At 35.5% G+C, this 17,736-nt stretch overlaps 1 protein-coding gene across 1 annotated transcript; it reads left to right on the top strand.

Moving 5' to 3' along the window:
* The first annotated feature begins 11,794 nt into the window (after window positions 1-11,794).
* On the top strand, window positions 11,795-17,492 carry LOC116913650 (olfactory receptor 8G1-like). Its single transcript, XM_032917919.1, has 2 exons — window positions 11,795-11,987; window positions 16,444-17,492. The coding sequence occupies exon 2, from the start codon at window positions 16,461-16,463 to the stop codon at window positions 17,322-17,324; it is 864 nt and encodes a 287-aa protein (XP_032773810.1). The 5' UTR covers window positions 11,795-11,987; window positions 16,444-16,460; the 3' UTR covers window positions 17,325-17,492.
* Window positions 17,493-17,736: the final 244 nt, after the last annotated feature.

Below are 17,736 nucleotides of genomic sequence, written 5' to 3'. Positions count from 1 at the left end.
ATAACCAGAGATGAAATAGAAATCTTCTAAGAGCCAGAATATCAAGACATGTATTAGGAAACAATATCTCATAGAAATGGTGTCAAAAAGGAGACCAGAACAATAGCAATAATCAATAGATATGTTAACATAAAACTGGGTAAATTGAGTATCCTACACCCATGCAACTCAACTATTGCTGTAAAAAGAATTATTATCTTCTCCCAGGATTAATGCTTGTTAATGGTTCACAAGGAAAAAAATAGTTCATCAGATTATATTTATATGTTCCCTATATTTGTACAAATTGGAATACATCACTTGAGAATGGCTATAGAAAGGAAAGGAAATGGGGAAGATGTACAAAGTGCCATTTCAATGAAATCATTTTTTCTTTTATTGGATATTTTCTTTGTCTACATTTCAAATGTTAACCCTTTCCCAGTTTACCATCCTACAACCCCCTATCCCATCTGCCTTATCCCTGCTTTTCTGAGGGTACTACCCCACACGCAACCACTCCTTCCCTCCTCTCTGCTCTGACATTCCCCTGCACTCGAGCATCAAGCCTTCACAGCAAAAAAGGGCCTTTCCTCCATATGATAGCATAAAAAGCCATCATCTGCTACATATCCAGCGGAACCATGGGTCCTGGAATGTGTACTCTTTGGATGGTGGTTTACTCGCTGGGAACTTTGAGGTGTCTGGTTGGTTAATATTGTTGTTCTCCCTATCAGGCTGTAAAACTCTTCAGCTCCTTTGTATTTTCTCTAACTTCTTCATTAGGGACCCCATTCTCAATCCAATAGTTGGCTGCAAGCATGAAACTCCATATTTGTCAGGCTCTGGTATAGCCTCTCAGGTGATAGCTATATCAGGTTCCTGTCAGCATGTACATCTTGGAATCCACAATAGGGTCTGTGTTTGGTAACTGTATATGTGATATACAGTTATACTGTATACCTAGGTGGGGCAGGATCTGTTTCCTTAAATATCTGCTCTTTATCCCGTGAGTATTTTGTTCTGCCTTCAAAAGACTACTGAATCATAAACACATCGATCTTCCTTCTTGAGTTTCATGTGTTCTGTAAATTATATCTGGGGTATTCCAAGCTTTTGTGCTAATAACCATTAATCAGTGAGTGCATACAGTGTATTTCATTTTCATGATAGGGTTACCTCACTCAGTATATTTTCTAGTTCCATCCATCTGCCTCAGAATTTCATCACATCATTGTTTTTAGTGGCTGAGTAGTATTTAATTGTGTAAATGTATAACAATCTCTCAGTCCATTCCTTGATTGAAGAACATCTGGGTTCTTTCCAGCTTCTGGCTATTATAAATAAGGCTACTATGAACATAGTAGTGCATGTGTTCTTGTTATATGTTGGAGCATCTTTTCGATATATGCTTAGGAGTTTTATAGCTGTATCCAAAGTTAGTATTATGTAAAGATTTCTGAGGAATTGCCAGATTGATTTCCACAATGGTTGTACCAGCTTGCAGTCCAACAAGCAGTAGAGGTGTGTTCCTTTCTCCACATCCTCACCAGCATCTGCTATCACTTGAGTTTTGATCTTAGCCATTCTGAATGGTATGAGGTGGAATCTCAGCATGGTTTTGACTTACATTCCCCTGATGACTAAGAATGTTGAACATTTTTAGGTGCTTCTTGGCCATTCGATATTCCTCAGTTAAGAATTCTTTGTTTACCTCTGTACCCCATTTTAAAATAGTTATTTGATTCTCTGAATTCTTGATTCTTTATGTATTTTGGATATTATCCATCTTTCCAATATAGGATTGGTAAAGATCTTTTCCCATTCTGTTGGTTGCTGTTTTGTCTTAATGGTAATATCCTTTAACTTTCAGAAACTTTTCAATTGTATGAGGTTATATTTGTACATTCTTCATATTAGAGCATAAGTCATTGGTGTTCTGTTCTGGAAATTTTCCCCTGTACCCATATAGTTGAGGATTTCCCAACTTTCTCTTCTATTAGTTTCAGTGTATCTGGTTTAATGTAGAGGTCCTTAATCCACATGAACTTAAACTTTGTACAAAGAGATAAGAATGAATTAATTCACAGTTTTCTACATGCTGATCAACAGATAAACAAGCACCATTTGGAGAAAATGTTGTGTTTTTTTCCACTGGGTGGTTTTAGTTCCTTTATCAAAGATCAAGTGACCAGAGGTGTGTGGGTTCACATCTGGGTCTTCAATTCTATTCAATTCATCTACCTGCCTGTCTCTGTACCTATTCCACAAAGTTTTTATCACAAATGCTCTATAATAAAGCTTGAGGTCAGGGATAGTGATTTCCCCAGAAATTCTTTTATTGTTGAGGATACTTTTGGCTCTCCTGGGTTTTTTGTTATTCCAAATTAATTTGCAAATTGCTCTATTTAATTCTATGAAGAATTGAGTTGGAATTTTGATGGGAATTGTGTTTAATCCATAGATTGCTTTAAGAAAGTTGGCCACTTTTACAATATTAATCTTGCCAATCCATGAGCATCGGAGATCTTTCCATCTTCTGAGATTTTCTTCAATTTCAAGTCTTCAGACTTGAAGTTCCTCTCATGCAGGTCTTTCACTTTCTTGGTTAGAATCACACTGATGTAGTTTATATTATTTTTGACTATTGTGAAGGATGTCATTTCCCCATTTCTTTCTCAGCCTGTTTATCCTTTGAGTAGAAGAAGACTACTGATTTGTTTGACTTAATTTTATGTCTACCCACTTTACTGAAGTTGCTTACCAAGCTTACTAGTTCTCTGGTGGAACTTTTATGGGCACTTTAGTATACTATTATATCAACTACATATGATGATATTTTGAATTTTTCCTTTCCAACTTGTATTCCTTTGAGTTTCCTTTGTTTTCTAACTGCTTTGGTTAGAACTTTGAGTACTATATTGAATAGGTAGGGAAATTGTTTTAGTTTGGTTGATTCAAGATTATCTCCATTTAGTTTGATGTTGGCGACTTGTTTGCTTCATATTGCTTTTACTATGTTTTTGTATGGGCCTTTAAATCCAGATCTTTCCAAGACTTTTATCCTGAAGGAATATTGAATTTCGTATAATCGTTTCTCACCATCTAATGAAATGATCGTGTTTTTTTTTTTTCTTTGATTTTTTTTTTTTTTTTTTTTTTTTTTTTATATATTGGATTACATTGAGGGATTTACCTATACAGAAACCTTCCTGCATTCCTGGGATAAAACGTACTTGATCATGACACAAGATGTGTTTGATGTATTTTTGAATTTGGTTTGCAAGATTTTTATTGAGTAATTTTCATTGATATTCATAAGGGAAATTGGACTAAAGTTCTCTTTATTTGTTGGGTCTTGGAGTGGTTTTGGTATAAGTGTAATTGTGGATTCTTAGAACAAATTGGATAGTGTTCCTTCTGTTTCTATTGTCAAGTAGTTTGAAGTGTATTGGTGTTAGGTCTTCTTTGAAAGTCTGATAGATTTCTGCAGTAAGCCTACCTGGTCTTGGGCTTGTTTTGGTTGGGAGACTTTTAATGACTCTTTCAATTTCTTTTGGGGACATGATAGTGTTTAGATGGTTTTCCTGATTCTGATTTAACTTTTGTACCTGGTATCTGTCTAAAACATTGTGCTTTTTATCCAAATTTTTATGTTTTGTTAGGTATAGGCATTGTTGGTAGGATCTGACAATTTTTTTTAAAATTTCCTCAGTTTCTGTTGTTATTTGTCCATTTTCATTTCTTATTTTTTAATTTGGATACTGCATCTGTGCCCTCTTGTCAGTCTGGCTAAGGATTTAGCTATATTCTTGACTTTCTCAAAGAACCAGTTCCTGGTTTTGTTGATTGCTTGAAAATTTTGTTTGTTTGTTTGTTTCTACTTCATTGATTTCAGCTTTGAGTTTGATTATTTCCTTCCCCACTCCTCTCGGGTTCATTTTCTTCTTTTTCTTCTAGAGCTTTCAGGTGTGCTGTCAAGCTCCAAGTGCGTGATCTCTCCAGCTTCTTTTTGGAGACACACTCAAAGCTATGATTTTTCCTCTTAGCACTACTTCCATTGCGTCCCATATGTTTTGCTATGTTGTGCATTCATTTTCATGAAATTCAAAAAGTCTTTAATTTCTCTCTTTATTTCTTCCTGGACCAAGGTTTTCCTGAGTAGAGCATTGTTAATCTTCCATGACTATCAGAATTTTCTTTTGTTTATGTTGCTATTGAAGACCAGCCTTAGTCTGTAGTGATCTGACAGGATGTATGGGATTATTTCAATCTTCTTGTATCTATTGAGGACTGATGTGTGACCAATTTTATGGTCAATTTTGGAGAAGATACCATGAGGTGCTGAGGAGCAGGAACAATCTTTGGTTTTAGAATGAAATGTTCTATAGATATCTGTTAAATCCATTTTGTTATAACTTCCACTAGTTTCAATGTGTCTCTGTTTAGTTTCTGTTTTCATGATGTGTCCATTGATGAGAGTGGGGTGTTTAGATTCCCACTATTATTTAGTGAGGTGCAATATGTGCTTTAACCTTCACTAAAGTTGTTTTCTATGAATGTGGTTGCCTTCACGTTTCAAGCATAGTTGTTCATAATTAATAGTTCATCTTGGTAAATCTTTTTCTTTGAAGAGTATGAAGTGCCCTTCCTTATCTTTTAAAATAACTTTTGGATGAAAATCAATTTTATTTAATATTAGAATGACTACTTCAGCTTGTTTCTTGGGACCATTTCCTGGGAATTTTTTTCCTAACCTTTTACTCTGAGATAGTATCAGTCTTTATCACTGAGGTGTGTTTCCTGTATCTAGCAAAATGCTGGGTTCTGTTTAGGTCTCCAGTCTGTTAGTGTATGTCTTGCTATTGGGGAACTGAGTTCATTGATGTCAAGAGATATTAAGGAATAGTGTATGTTGTTTCCTGTTATTTTTGTTGATAGAGGTGAAATTATGTTTGCATGTCTGCCTTCTTTACGTTTTGTTGAAAGAAGATTATTTTCTTGCTTTTCCTAGTGTGTAGCTTCCCTCCTTGTTTTGGAGCTTTCCAACTATTATCCTTTGTAGGACTTGATTTGTGGAAAATTATTGTGTAAATTTTGTTTTGTCATTGAATATCTTGCTTTCTTCTTTGATGTTAATTGAGAGTTTTGCTGGGTATATTAAGTAATCTGTGGCAGCATTTGTGTTCTAGTGTTCATGTGACATCTACCCAGGATTGTTTGGCTTTCATTGTCTCTAGTGAGAAGTCTGGGGTAATTCTGATAAGTCTGTCTCTATATGTTACTTGCCTTTTTCTCCTTACTGATTTTAATATTCTTTCTTTGCTTTGTGGATTTGGTGTTTTGATTATTCTGTGATTGGTGGAGTTTCTTTTATGGTCAAGTGTACTTGGAGTTCTGGAGGTTTCTTGTATGTTCATGTGCATCCTTTTCTTTTGGTTAGGGAAATTTTCTTCTATAATCTTGTTGAACATATTTACTGAACCTGTAATTTGGGAATCTGTACTCTCTCCTATACCTATTCACTTTTGGTTTGTTATTCTCATTATGTCCTGGATTTCATGGATATTTTGCATTTTCTTTGACTCTCATGTCAATGTTTTCTATGATATCTTCTGCACCTAAGATTCTCTTTAGTATCTCAACTGTTCTGTTGGTGATGCTTGTTTCTATGACTCCTAACCTCTTTCCTAGGTTTTCTTTCTTCAGGGTTGCTTCCCTTGTTGATTTCTTTATTGTTTCTATTTCCATTTTTAGATCCTGAATGTTTTGTTCAATTCCTACATTTGTTTGGCTGTGTTTTTCTGAAAATATTTATGGGATTTTTGTGTGTCCTCTTTAAGGCCTTCTGCCTGCTTACCTGTGTTCTGTATTTCTTTAAGGCATTTATTTATGTGCTTCCTAAAGTCCTCTATCATCATCATTAGGTGTGATTTTAATCAGAATCTTGCTTTTCTTTTGTAGTGGTGTATTTAGGACTCGTTGTACTAGAAGAACTGGGTTCTGCTGATTCTAAATACATTTGGTTTCTGTAGCTTATGTTCTTCTGCTTGTCTCTCCCCATTTGGTTATCTCAAGTGCTACCTGTTCTTGCTGTCTGTGATTGGAGCCTTTCTGTCCTACGATCCTAGTTGTGTCATAACTCCTCAGAGTACAGCTGTCTCTGTGATCCTGTCATTCTGGGATCCTGTGATCCTGAGATTCGGGGTGTATCAGAGCTCCTGGTTTCATGCTGCCTCTGGCATCCTGAAATCCTAGTGTAACTGAGCTCCTGAGATTCTGCTTTCTCAGAGCTACTGGGAGTCAAGCTTTCTCACGGTGTTGCAAAAGTGGGTGGGGAGCCAGAGCCCTAGGTTTTCACTGGGCACTGCTGCAAGCCTGAAAGGGACCCAGGCCTTTGACTGGTCAGGTGTTTTCATTTCCTTAGTCCCTGGGATTTGGGGAATACCAGTTATTCTGGGTGTTGTGAAAGATGTTGTGGCCTCAGCTTTGAACTTGAGTGTGTCAGAGCTCCAATGCTCCTGGTTGTGTCTGATCTCCTGGGAGTGGAACTTCCTCTGTGATCCTGTGGTCCTGGGCATTTCAGAGCACCTGTTATTTGGGCTCCCTCTGGGTGTTGTAAGAGTGCATGTAGAGCCAGAGCCCTAATTCTGCTCTGGATTCAGGTTCATACTGTGATCCTGGGTGTGTTAGAGCACTTGGGATTTGAGCTTCCTCTGTGTCTTGTTGGGCTGATTGCAGAGCCAGTTCCAAAGGTCTGCTCAGGGCACTGGTTTAAACTGGCATCCCAGCCAATGGCTGGGCAGGGGATCCTGCGTTCCTAGATCTTGGTGTTGGGGCAGATGTTGTGGCCGCCTCACCTATGATCCTGGGTTTGTTAGCTCACCTGGGAGTCCAGCATCCCCTGGGTGTGGTTGGAATGTTTGCGAAACCTACACCCGAGGTTTTCTCAGGGCGCTAGTTCAGCAAATTAAAATTTTAATAAAGAAATAACACTAAATGTAATGTTAAACAAATTGCTTATTTTGAAATATTTTGTATTATACATATTTTCATTATCCACAAAATTTATTTTTATCAACAATAAATCCTCAGCTCTCCTCCTGAAGAACAAAAATGCTGTTAGCATAGGCTCAGTAATGTGCCTACATTTCATGGCTTGCATTTCCATCAGGCTTGTTGAGTTTCCTAGAACAGAAGTCTACTTTTCCTCTTCTCTTATTAGTAGTGGCCTTTAGCAATGCCTGTAATTTCTTGAAATTCCAATTTTAATATGCATTATTATTATTAAAACCTCGGCAAGTCTAATGCTACCTCTTATTCACCCAGTCTTATGAAAGAAGGAAGATCTCCTATGTCACAGAATTTGACATAGAAAGAATATATGGGGCTGGGGAATAAAGATTCCTAGCGATTGATTTTCAAGAGTTTGGGTCTAGGATCAGATTCTAGTGGGAACTTGTTAAACATTTTCTGCCTTATAATTATTAGTGTCTACATGCATGATACAAAGGTGTCACATTTACTAAGCTTTGCAGTGGAACAAATAACTTTGTGTGTTAGCCTCATCAGAGATCAGGATAAACCATTAAAAGAAAACTTATAGAGTAGTCCTTGCTCATGTCCTTTAAAACATTTCCCTTCAGAAGAATGGATATAAGAAAGGCAGAACACCAGGCTTTCTAGAAAAGAGGATGTATCTGACATTTATTCTTTTTTAATTTGTCATTTTCTGTGTTCTTCTTATCCTAATCCATGGAGAGATGTTCAAGGGTCTCTTGTCTACTATCCACATGCTTTCTAGGAATAGTGCTCAGTCATGCACAGGCTTCCTTAGAGTCCCTCTCTTCCGGAGTTTGTTTGTTTACTTATTTCAGTGCAGCAGTGTGAGAGTTCATAGAAGTTATTTGACTTTCTGTTTAAAAATTCATTAAGCCATTTTAAATAGAACATATTGCTTTCAAAAGTGCCATATATATATATATATATATATATATATATATATATATATATACTGTGCTTGCTTTACATTTTAGTGTAGAAGGTATTCTGCTATACTACATAACAATTACAATAGCAATATATGTGTGGATATGTAAACATAAGTATATTTATAACCACATAGAAAATTGCTTAGATTTTTTCAATACCAACTTTCGTAAGATTTCTTAAACAATTCAACCTCAGTTCTATCCCACTACCCACCAGAAATAAGGGAAAATAAAGATTAATAGGAAATGATATTGTGGACCTATTTAGAAATAGTTCTTTGGGGCTATTTCAATCTTTATTATAAGAAGTCCAGTACTCTAACAAAACATCAATACAAATCAGGAGCTGCGGTTCAGTCCTCTTGGCTCTGTCAATCTGCCCAAGTCCTTGGAAGCAACAAGTAGCCACCATGATAGCAGGAGAAGTTCTTTGGTGAGTTACTCTCTACATAGTCATAACAAGTGAAGATCAGCAACACAGTGGAAGGCACACAAAAACAAGAGCATCATTAGAGAGGTAGAGCAAAGCTAACGAATGTCAAAACCTCTGCCCACTCTCTGTGGGTTCACATATATTCTTTCTACTTGTCATGTGTCCTCTTATATGTCTGCTTTACATGTTCCAGGGGTCATGGACCAGCCTATGTATGCATTTTGTCATGGAAGCTACCACGGTCCAGGCTAGTTGACACTGTTTGTCTCTCTTTTGGGTTGCCATCCCCTTTAGCTCCTTCAGTACTTTCTCTAACTATTTTGTAGGGTCCTTGACCTCAGATCCATAGCTAGCTGTAAGTATTTGTGTATATCTCAGAGAGCTGCTGGTAGAATCTCTCCGATGACAGTCATGCTAGACTATCTGAACATTCATAATTCTAAGGTCCTGTTTGTCTGTATTACTCATTTGACCATGCGTTTATTGGTTGTACTATAGAGAGAGTAAAAGGGACCATAGAATATGTTGCTTAACCTGAGGAAGGATGTCATTATCTCCACCTGATTTCCCTGCAAACAAGCAAATATGTACAGAAACACAGGAACCCAGGAAGCTACCTGCTCTACTAATTGTTCACCTTTAAACTTTTGACAGTAAAATGGAGCCTGGATACTGTTCTGCAGTAGCTTTCTTCATTTTGCCTGTTCTCTCCAAAGAGGCCAGTGTCCAACTGCCCCTTTTCTTTTTCTTTTTCAAATTTAGAGGATAACAATGGGGGAGGAACTAGTAGCAAAGGCATAATCATAATGATTTGGCTTAGTTCTAACTTTTACACTCTTCCGTACTATTTCCTTAGTAGTCTGTCTTTCTTGACTTCTTTCATTCTATTGTCATTATCTTCAAAATGCTGGCAAATTTTTTGATACACAAGAATATCATCTCCTACCTTAAATGGATGACTCACCTCTACTTTTTCTCTCTTTTTGGTAATGCAGACTGTTACATGTTTAACAAAATTGCATATAACTACTATGTTGCCATGTGTACACCTTTATTTTATGATGTTACCATGCCTCATTATCTATGCTTTTGACTCACAGTGGGAGTTCATATATTGGTATTTCTGGGTTATCAAGTCACACCTGTCTTATGTTGAGACTCATTTGATGCAAGACCCATGTGATTAGTCACTATTTTTATATTCTCTTTCTACTCTTAAATTATTGGTTCTTAAGTACATTGCACATAGTTACTTCTATCTTGAACATCTTTACTTTGTATATCTTAATCATTGCAACATCCTCTACATTTATCCTACAGAAGGCAGGTCCAAAATCTTCAGGACTTGCAGCTCCTATCTCTCTGTTCTTGCTATCTAGTTTGGGATTCCTGTATTCATGTGCTTACAGCCATCCCCAGTAAGCCAAATGGAACAAGGGAAAGTGTCATATATGTCTTATAGTGTCATTGTTTCCATTCTGAAACCATTGATCTACAGTTTAAGAAATAGGGATGTCAAGTCTTCTACGAAGAAAAGTCTAAATAGGAGAGTATATACTTGAAATAAACACATATTTTGTTGTAAATTAAAACATGCCTTTGATTACATTGGATATTTCATTGTTTATATTTTTTAAATTCTGAGATTTCTATGAAATATTTCTATGTTATAAACTTCTGAAATGCCTCTTATGTCAACATTTCTGATGCTGTATTGCAATAACTATACATGGAAAATATAAATAAGTTAAAAGAATCTTAAGTTTTAATAAAGATTTTAAAATATAGTGATAGAATTCTGTTATTTTATTTTAATTTAATTTGATAGAACCAAATCAGCAAAATATTTCTAATATTAGCTGTCAAAAATCAATAGAAAAAATAAAGTCTACTATATTACTATATTGTTTTGTGACAAAATTATTTCCGATATGATTGTCTTAGTTTTAGGGGTTCATATTTAGGTATGATTTGTCGTGCCCACCTCGTCCAGCAAGGAAGACGCAACACCGTCGGATCCTTGTCAACAGCCTTTATTGCAGGACAGCTTCATTGCTGATACAGGGACCTCGAGCGGCAAAAGCGCTCGCCTTATATACACAACAGTATGCTAATAATCCTTCAGGGATTGGCGTGGCACTGGTTACCCCACTATCACCCCACTGTCATCCCACTATCACCCCACTACTTGTCCTCCAGGGATTGGCAGAGAATGAATCACCTCACTAGCATGGTACCACCCCCTCATTAGCATATTACTGGCCAACTGACACCAGGTGCAAAACCTGCGCGTGTGCAGTATCGCTGTTCACCACTCGAGGGCGCCCTACAATGATTAAGCATTAGATCATAAGATATATAATTCATACTGAATCCTTACTTTTTGGATAGTTGGAAAATTATTTATTTTTGAACTCATGAATTTAGAGCTCTTTCTTATCTCTTTGATGGCTGTCATGGAAGTCCCACTGTTCACTATTTTGCTGAGGTATTGCCACATCCTTAACTTCTGGAATCCTGCTATTTTTAATTATCATGAAGTTATTAATGTTAACAGAGAAGACAATCTTCAGAAAAAAGAGCACTCCACTGCTATTTGGTCCACAGAATATGTAAATTATCACACAAACAAGTCTTACACCCACAGAGCCATAGACGCTCATGCAGACTCCCATAAGTGTCCTGTCCCAGAGGCAGGAACCGTGTCACTTTATTTCCAGCACGGCCATGCCAGACTCAGAAATCATCATGACAGAAAGCAGGGCACTGTGCAGGCAGACACAGTTTTGGAGAATGAGCTTAGAGTTCTACATCTTGGTCCTGAAGCAGCAAAAGGAGACTGTGTGCAACCCTTGGGTATAGCATGGGCATATGAAAACTCAAAGGCTGCCTCCAAAGTAACACACTTCCTGCAACAAGGTCACACTAACTCCAACAAGCCATACCTGTATTAGGTCACGCAGTAAGTGCTGAGCATTCATAGACAAAGTCTATGTGAACGAAAAATGCATAAATTTGCAAAGGAAATGTTCTAAGGTCATCAGGAAATAAGGGTGGATTTAATCATATTATATGAATGTAAAAATGTATGTAAATTCTGTGAACTAAAAATAGGCCATATATTTAAGAGACAGTGGGAAGGGGAGCTGCTTAGAAGAGTGTGGATAAGGAAGAGGAAGGAATAAATGAACAAAGTGCATCATAACTTTAAAAAATAAGAGTAATTATTTTTTAAAAGGAAAAAATTAGTCTACTGGGAATCAAAAATGCAACTAATTCAATTCTCATGAGTCTACTTCCTGAGAATGTGAAATCCTTGGAGATTATTTTTTTATGTAGCTGAGACTTATAAACTCAGGAAAAAAGTCTTCTGAACATTAGAGAAACCATGCAAGTGAGTTTGAATCCTGAATATATATGCAACTTTAAGGATGCTGACCTCTGATTAAAAGTTGAACTGAGGCTTCTGTCCTGGCCATGATCACTGAAGGTTATAGGATGCTGATACATGTGATTACTAATATCAGCACTTGTGATTTTCAAGTGGCAAGTAAAATTTGGTGCTAAGACTTTCAGAAAGGAAGGTAAGTGTCCATCCAAAACTGTAATTAAAGAGCACAACTCTAGAAGAATCACTTGCTGAGTAAGGGAAATATTCTTCAATACCTGCAGTCATTCAATTATTCACATTTTTTTAAGTTTATAGAATTTCCAACCACTTTGCAAGATCCTGAATATTCACTTTGTTACTATGGATTGGGAAATATTTTCTTGATGCCTTTAAGTGAATTGAACAACAAAATATTTTTAGACAACAATGAATGATACTGACTATACTTTTTAAATAGGTTTTAAAAAAAGAAAGGACATTTCACTATTGCGATTTCTAGTTTTATAATGTCTTATGTCTGCCAGCTACAAGGACAACATTGTATCATATGGAAGAGGTATTACTCAACTCAGGTTTAATTAACAGATAAGAATCAATTAGGTTTAACTGGGTAAAAATTTTGAACCTGTGTTCTGAGCCACAGTGACCATAATTCTGCTCATGAAGAACAATTAAAAGACACAATAGAGATCATTAATGACAATGTTCATTGAGCTCCTCTTCTGCTCTGTCATCTAAATTACAGCCTTACTTAAATGGCTCTGTTCAAACTCTGTGAGAAAAGTTAATGGACAGACTCTCCAATATTTTTAACTTGTGGTTATAGTTATTAAGGACCAAATTTTGCATCACATGCAAAATTAATCTTCAAGGTTCTACAATGATTAATAAATATAAAATACTGTTTCAAATAATAAAATATGAAGTACATATAGAATCATAAATTTTAGTTGGATTGGAAAGTCTTTCAAAATTGCATGACACTCAGACTTGATTGTAGTTTTGTAACCTCTTTTTACAGCATTATTATGAATGTGTGTTCATCCTCTGTAATTAATTTTTATTTTTAATTTTACATTTTTGGGGGTTTGCCTGAACATATGTACATGCCTGATCAGAGACTAGAATAGGGCTTGAAATCCCTTGCAACATGATAGTTGGAAACCTTGTCATGTGGTTAAGACACTAGTCACCAAACTAACACCACTAGTTCAAGCCACAGGATTAGTGTGATGTCAAGAAAGAAGCAACTCATCTAATTGTCCTGTGACCTCTGTGAGTACTACTGTATGAACACACACAAGAATAATTATGATTTAAAAAAGCCCATAAACTACAAGTTGTGTCTATTGAACATATAGATTATGAGTGACTGAAGGTTATCATGAATACATCTGCCATGTACATTTTGGTATAGATATTGCTACAGAAAATACTAACATTTTTTTCCTGAGTAAAACTTATGGTATAAACTGTTCATTTGTAATGTTAATATATCTTTAAATTTAGAGTAAATTATAAATTATTTTTAAAGTAGGGAAGCAGTTTCACATGGTACACAAGATGCATGTTGTGTCTGACTACTCCTTGCCAACAGCTGGCACTGTCACAATTTATTAAATCCATTGTAATAGAAGTGTGTGAAGGATGTCTCTTTTTAATTTCAATGCTGGTTAGTGATAATGAGTATTTGGTCTTACCTATGTACTACTCACTAATCAACTACATGTATATAATTTTGGTAAGCTGTCTTTTTTAATTGTTTTAATTTTTTTTAAAAATTATATCTTATTACATTTTAGAATATGTGTTTTGATTGTACCTTCAGTTGGTAATTTAATTTTCATTGCAAAAACATCTCAATTTTAACAAATTGTTACGGTTTTGTTTTTGTTTTAGTTTTACTGGTAAATGTGTTTGTGAATTCTCTTTATAAGGAAATAAACTATTCTTAGACATCATGTAATTTGTTTAGTATTTTCCTTCAGGGTATTTAAGCCTGAACTTTTGTCCTTTGCCTGCACTGTAGATTCTAAAAGTTGTGTTAGTAACAAAATTTAGATTTAAAATATTTTATGCTTTTACTTATTCACTTCAGACACACTTAGGAATTTAACTTGGTAAACAAAGTTATTAAAATACTTAATATTTAATACAAAGATCGTGACGTTCAAGAGTATGTTTCCTCAGTATACATTTCTTCTTTGTGTATCATGATAATTCACAAATAGTTAAATTTATATTGATAACTTGTTTAAAATTTGGTAGAATATTGGTAAAACACACTCATGAATTACCTGTTTTTCTTGATTTATCAAAACTAGATATTTTATGTAAAGGTTGATGATTACTTGTTTTATCCAGTTATTAAGACAACCAATAACAACAACACAGCAACCAAAACTATATTAGTGTTAAATGACTGAGTGTGAGTAAAGAAAAAAAAAAAACAGGTACTTTGACTTTGTGTCTCACCATTTAACCACAATTGATTCTGATATTCTCAAGAAGTAGGCCAGGAGAAATGGATGACCTAATTGTAGATTAATCCATTTTGCTTATTTTATTATTGCTGTTACACGTGTCATTTAATTTTAATAATAATGAATGTCAAACATCATGTCTGTGACATGACACTACTATTTTATTCTGGAACTCACAGTGTATCTGGTTGTCTACTGGGCTTATACAAGACTGGCTCATACAACACAACAGTACTTTCTGTGCAGGGGACCTACTGTCCTACTAATGCTCTATAAACCTCAAAGTGAGCTAAAGTTTACTGAAAGTATCTGAGAGAGAAACAGATATTGTCTTGAATTGTGAACTCATTGGTAAACTCTCCAAACTCCACTGGATAGTTCAGAAACATGGCCATACATGTGGCTTTGTTTAAACTTTTTTGGATAGCTCAACAGAACAAAAGAAGAACACAAAATTGCAAACCAAATATATCGATGATGTAAGTAGTTTTCGGAATGGAAGGTCAAAATTGAGAGAGCATGATTTTGCATGTATGAAAATGAAAAGGGGTAATTTTAGACAATAAGCAGTGTCTAATAATTTTATGTAAAACATGATTTTGAAAGATTATATGAAATTGAAATGTCTGTGAAGAAAAGCATTGATCATAACTAGGGCATTTGAGGACATTTAAGCCATTGCTTTCAGGAAGAGTTTACATTCAGATTGTCAGTCACTTTTACTCATTGACAATGACTCATATATGTAGATTTCCAAGCTGCCAACAGAGCTTTCTTTTAAATTCTAATTTAAAAAATTGAAAAGTTTTTACAAGAGTATTATGGTTATATCATTTCCACCTATCTCTCTTCCAAGTCCTTCCCTGCCTGTATTCTCTCTCAAATTCATGAAACATGTATGTGTGTATTTGTGTTTGTGTGTGTGTACAATACATATATATATATATATATATATATATATTGCATTCACGTGTACACACACACACACACACACACACATATATATATATATATATACACATATATATCCTGTTGAGACCATATAGCATGGCTTATATGCATTTGAGCCTGAAGAGTGGGATCTGAGAACATATCTGTAGAAGACTGATTCTCTCTTTCTCATCAGCCATTAATTGCCTGTAACTATTGATCTAGACATAAGGCCTTGTGAGATTTTTCCCATCCAGTTGGCACATCTACTTGTGTTATCATTGTGCTGCTTTTGTTTAGGCAAACACAAGTTGTTATTATATGGGAGTAGCTTCCATCGTATCTGTCACAGCATAATTTCTGGTCCTCTGCTTCTTATAATCTTTACAACCCTATTTAGTTTTATACTCTGAGTGTTAGATTAGATGGCATGGTATGTTATAGATGAATCAATCGGGACTTTGAAAGTAAATTATATAGCTTTTGACCAATGGTGACTTTCCTATTTGTCTCCAATTGCTACAAAAGAAGTTTGTTTGATGAGATTGGAGAGTTAACCCTATTTGCAGATGCAAGAATAGGTATTACAAATATGTTTACAAATTATACTGGTTTAAGAAAGTGACAGTAGTAGTTGCTCCTTTAGGTCTATGATTTCATGAGGCAGGAGTTGTAAGTTATGTTAATACTACCAGGCCTGCTTCTGAGCAGGCCTTAAGTCCAATTAGGTAGTAGATATTTACCACCCTGATTTTAGTGCCATTTTACACACTTGAGGGCATCTTGCCACACTTTCAATTATTGTAGATCATATAGTTTGGAGCTGATTGAAACTATTGATTACTTTTTGGCCTTGACAGATTCCATATTACTTTAGGCCATTATGAGATAATGGACAGGAAAGCTTCAAATCAAGACATTTCTGTGTAGCTACTGAAATCATCAAAGTGCCTATGGGCAGTATTTTTTATGCTGTGCATTATAAATTATTTTTATAAAATAATGTCAATAACATCAAATTAATAAAAATATATGCCTGAATAGCACTGGGAGGATGGGGAAAGGAATGCCCATATAGAAGGGGAGGGGAAGGGGTTAAGGGGATGTTGGCCTGGAAACCAGGAAAGGGAATCACAATTGAAATGTAAATAAGAAATACACAATTTATTAAAGATGGAGAAAAAAACAATAACAAAGTCATTGTAACATATACATCTTTCTCTTTTCTTTGAACAGAGATTTGAACAGAGGATATGGCAACAGGAAACTATTGCGTATTTCCTGAGTTCATTCTGACTGGGCTCTCAAGGAAATCAGAACTTCAGATGCCTCTCTTTGTCCTCTTCCTAGGAATATACATAGTCACTGTAGTGGGGAATTTGGGCATGATTACACTGATTAGGCTCAGTTCCCTCCTGCACACACCAATGTACTATTTCCTCAGCAGTTTGTCCTTTATTGATCTCTGCCATTCCACGGTCATTACCCCAAAAATGTTGGTGAACTTTGTGGCAGAGAAGAACATTATCTCCTACACTGGATGCATGACTCAGCTCTTTTTCTTTCTCATTTTTGCTATTGCAGAGTGTCATATGTTAGCTGCAATGGCATATGACCGCTATGTTGCCATCTGTAACCCACTGCTTTACAATGCAATCATGTCCTATCAGATTTACATTTCCATGATCTCTGGAGTCTATATTATTGGTGTGGTTTGTGCATCAGCTCACACAGGCTTCATGATAAGAATTCAGTTCTGTAACTTAGATGTGATCAACCACTATTTCTGTGATCTTCTTCCCCTGCTGGAACTTGCACACTCTAGTACTTATGTTAATGAATTGTTAATTTTATTCTTTGGTACATTTAACATTGTTGTTCCAACCTTGACTATTCTTACTTCTTATATCTTCATTATTGCCACCATCCTACACATTCGTTCTACTGAGGGCAGGTACAAAGCATTCAGTACCTGCAGCTCCCACATCTTGGCTGTTGCTGTCTTCTTTGGGTCTGCTGCATTTATGTACTTACAGCCATCATCAGTCAGCTCCATGGACCAAGGGAAAGTGTCCTCTGTGTTTTATACCATTGTTGTGCCCATGCTGAACCCGTGATCTACAGTCTGAGGAATAAGGATGTTAGTATTGCCCTGAAGAAAATACTAGAAAGAAAATCATTTGTGTAAACTGAAGTAAGGAGATTTATTTATTAGAATATAGTCATCAAAGGATACATTATTTGAATTTCTATTTTTCATTTCAATTGATTTGTTAATATTCTAAACATTCAGATACTTTCATTTAATCTCATATCTATAATTATCGATTATTATTTGCTCTACAAAATTGTCATGTATTCATCAGAGTCAAAAGTAATGATAAGGATATCATCAACATATTTACCTTATTCTGTCAATCACATCAACTTTATATTATTTTGACTGTACAGTTACTTAAAAATATTCTTTCTAATTTTCAATGTTAAGGATGTATTTCTAAAAGCTGTGCTAATCCTATCAATGAGAAA

This window comes from Rattus rattus, chromosome 12, assembly GCF_011064425.1.
Source record: "Rattus rattus isolate New Zealand chromosome 12, Rrattus_CSIRO_v1, whole genome shotgun sequence".
Lineage (NCBI taxonomy): Eukaryota > Metazoa > Chordata > Mammalia > Rodentia > Muridae > Rattus > Rattus rattus.
This window is presented reverse-complemented; position numbering and strand designations above follow the sequence as displayed.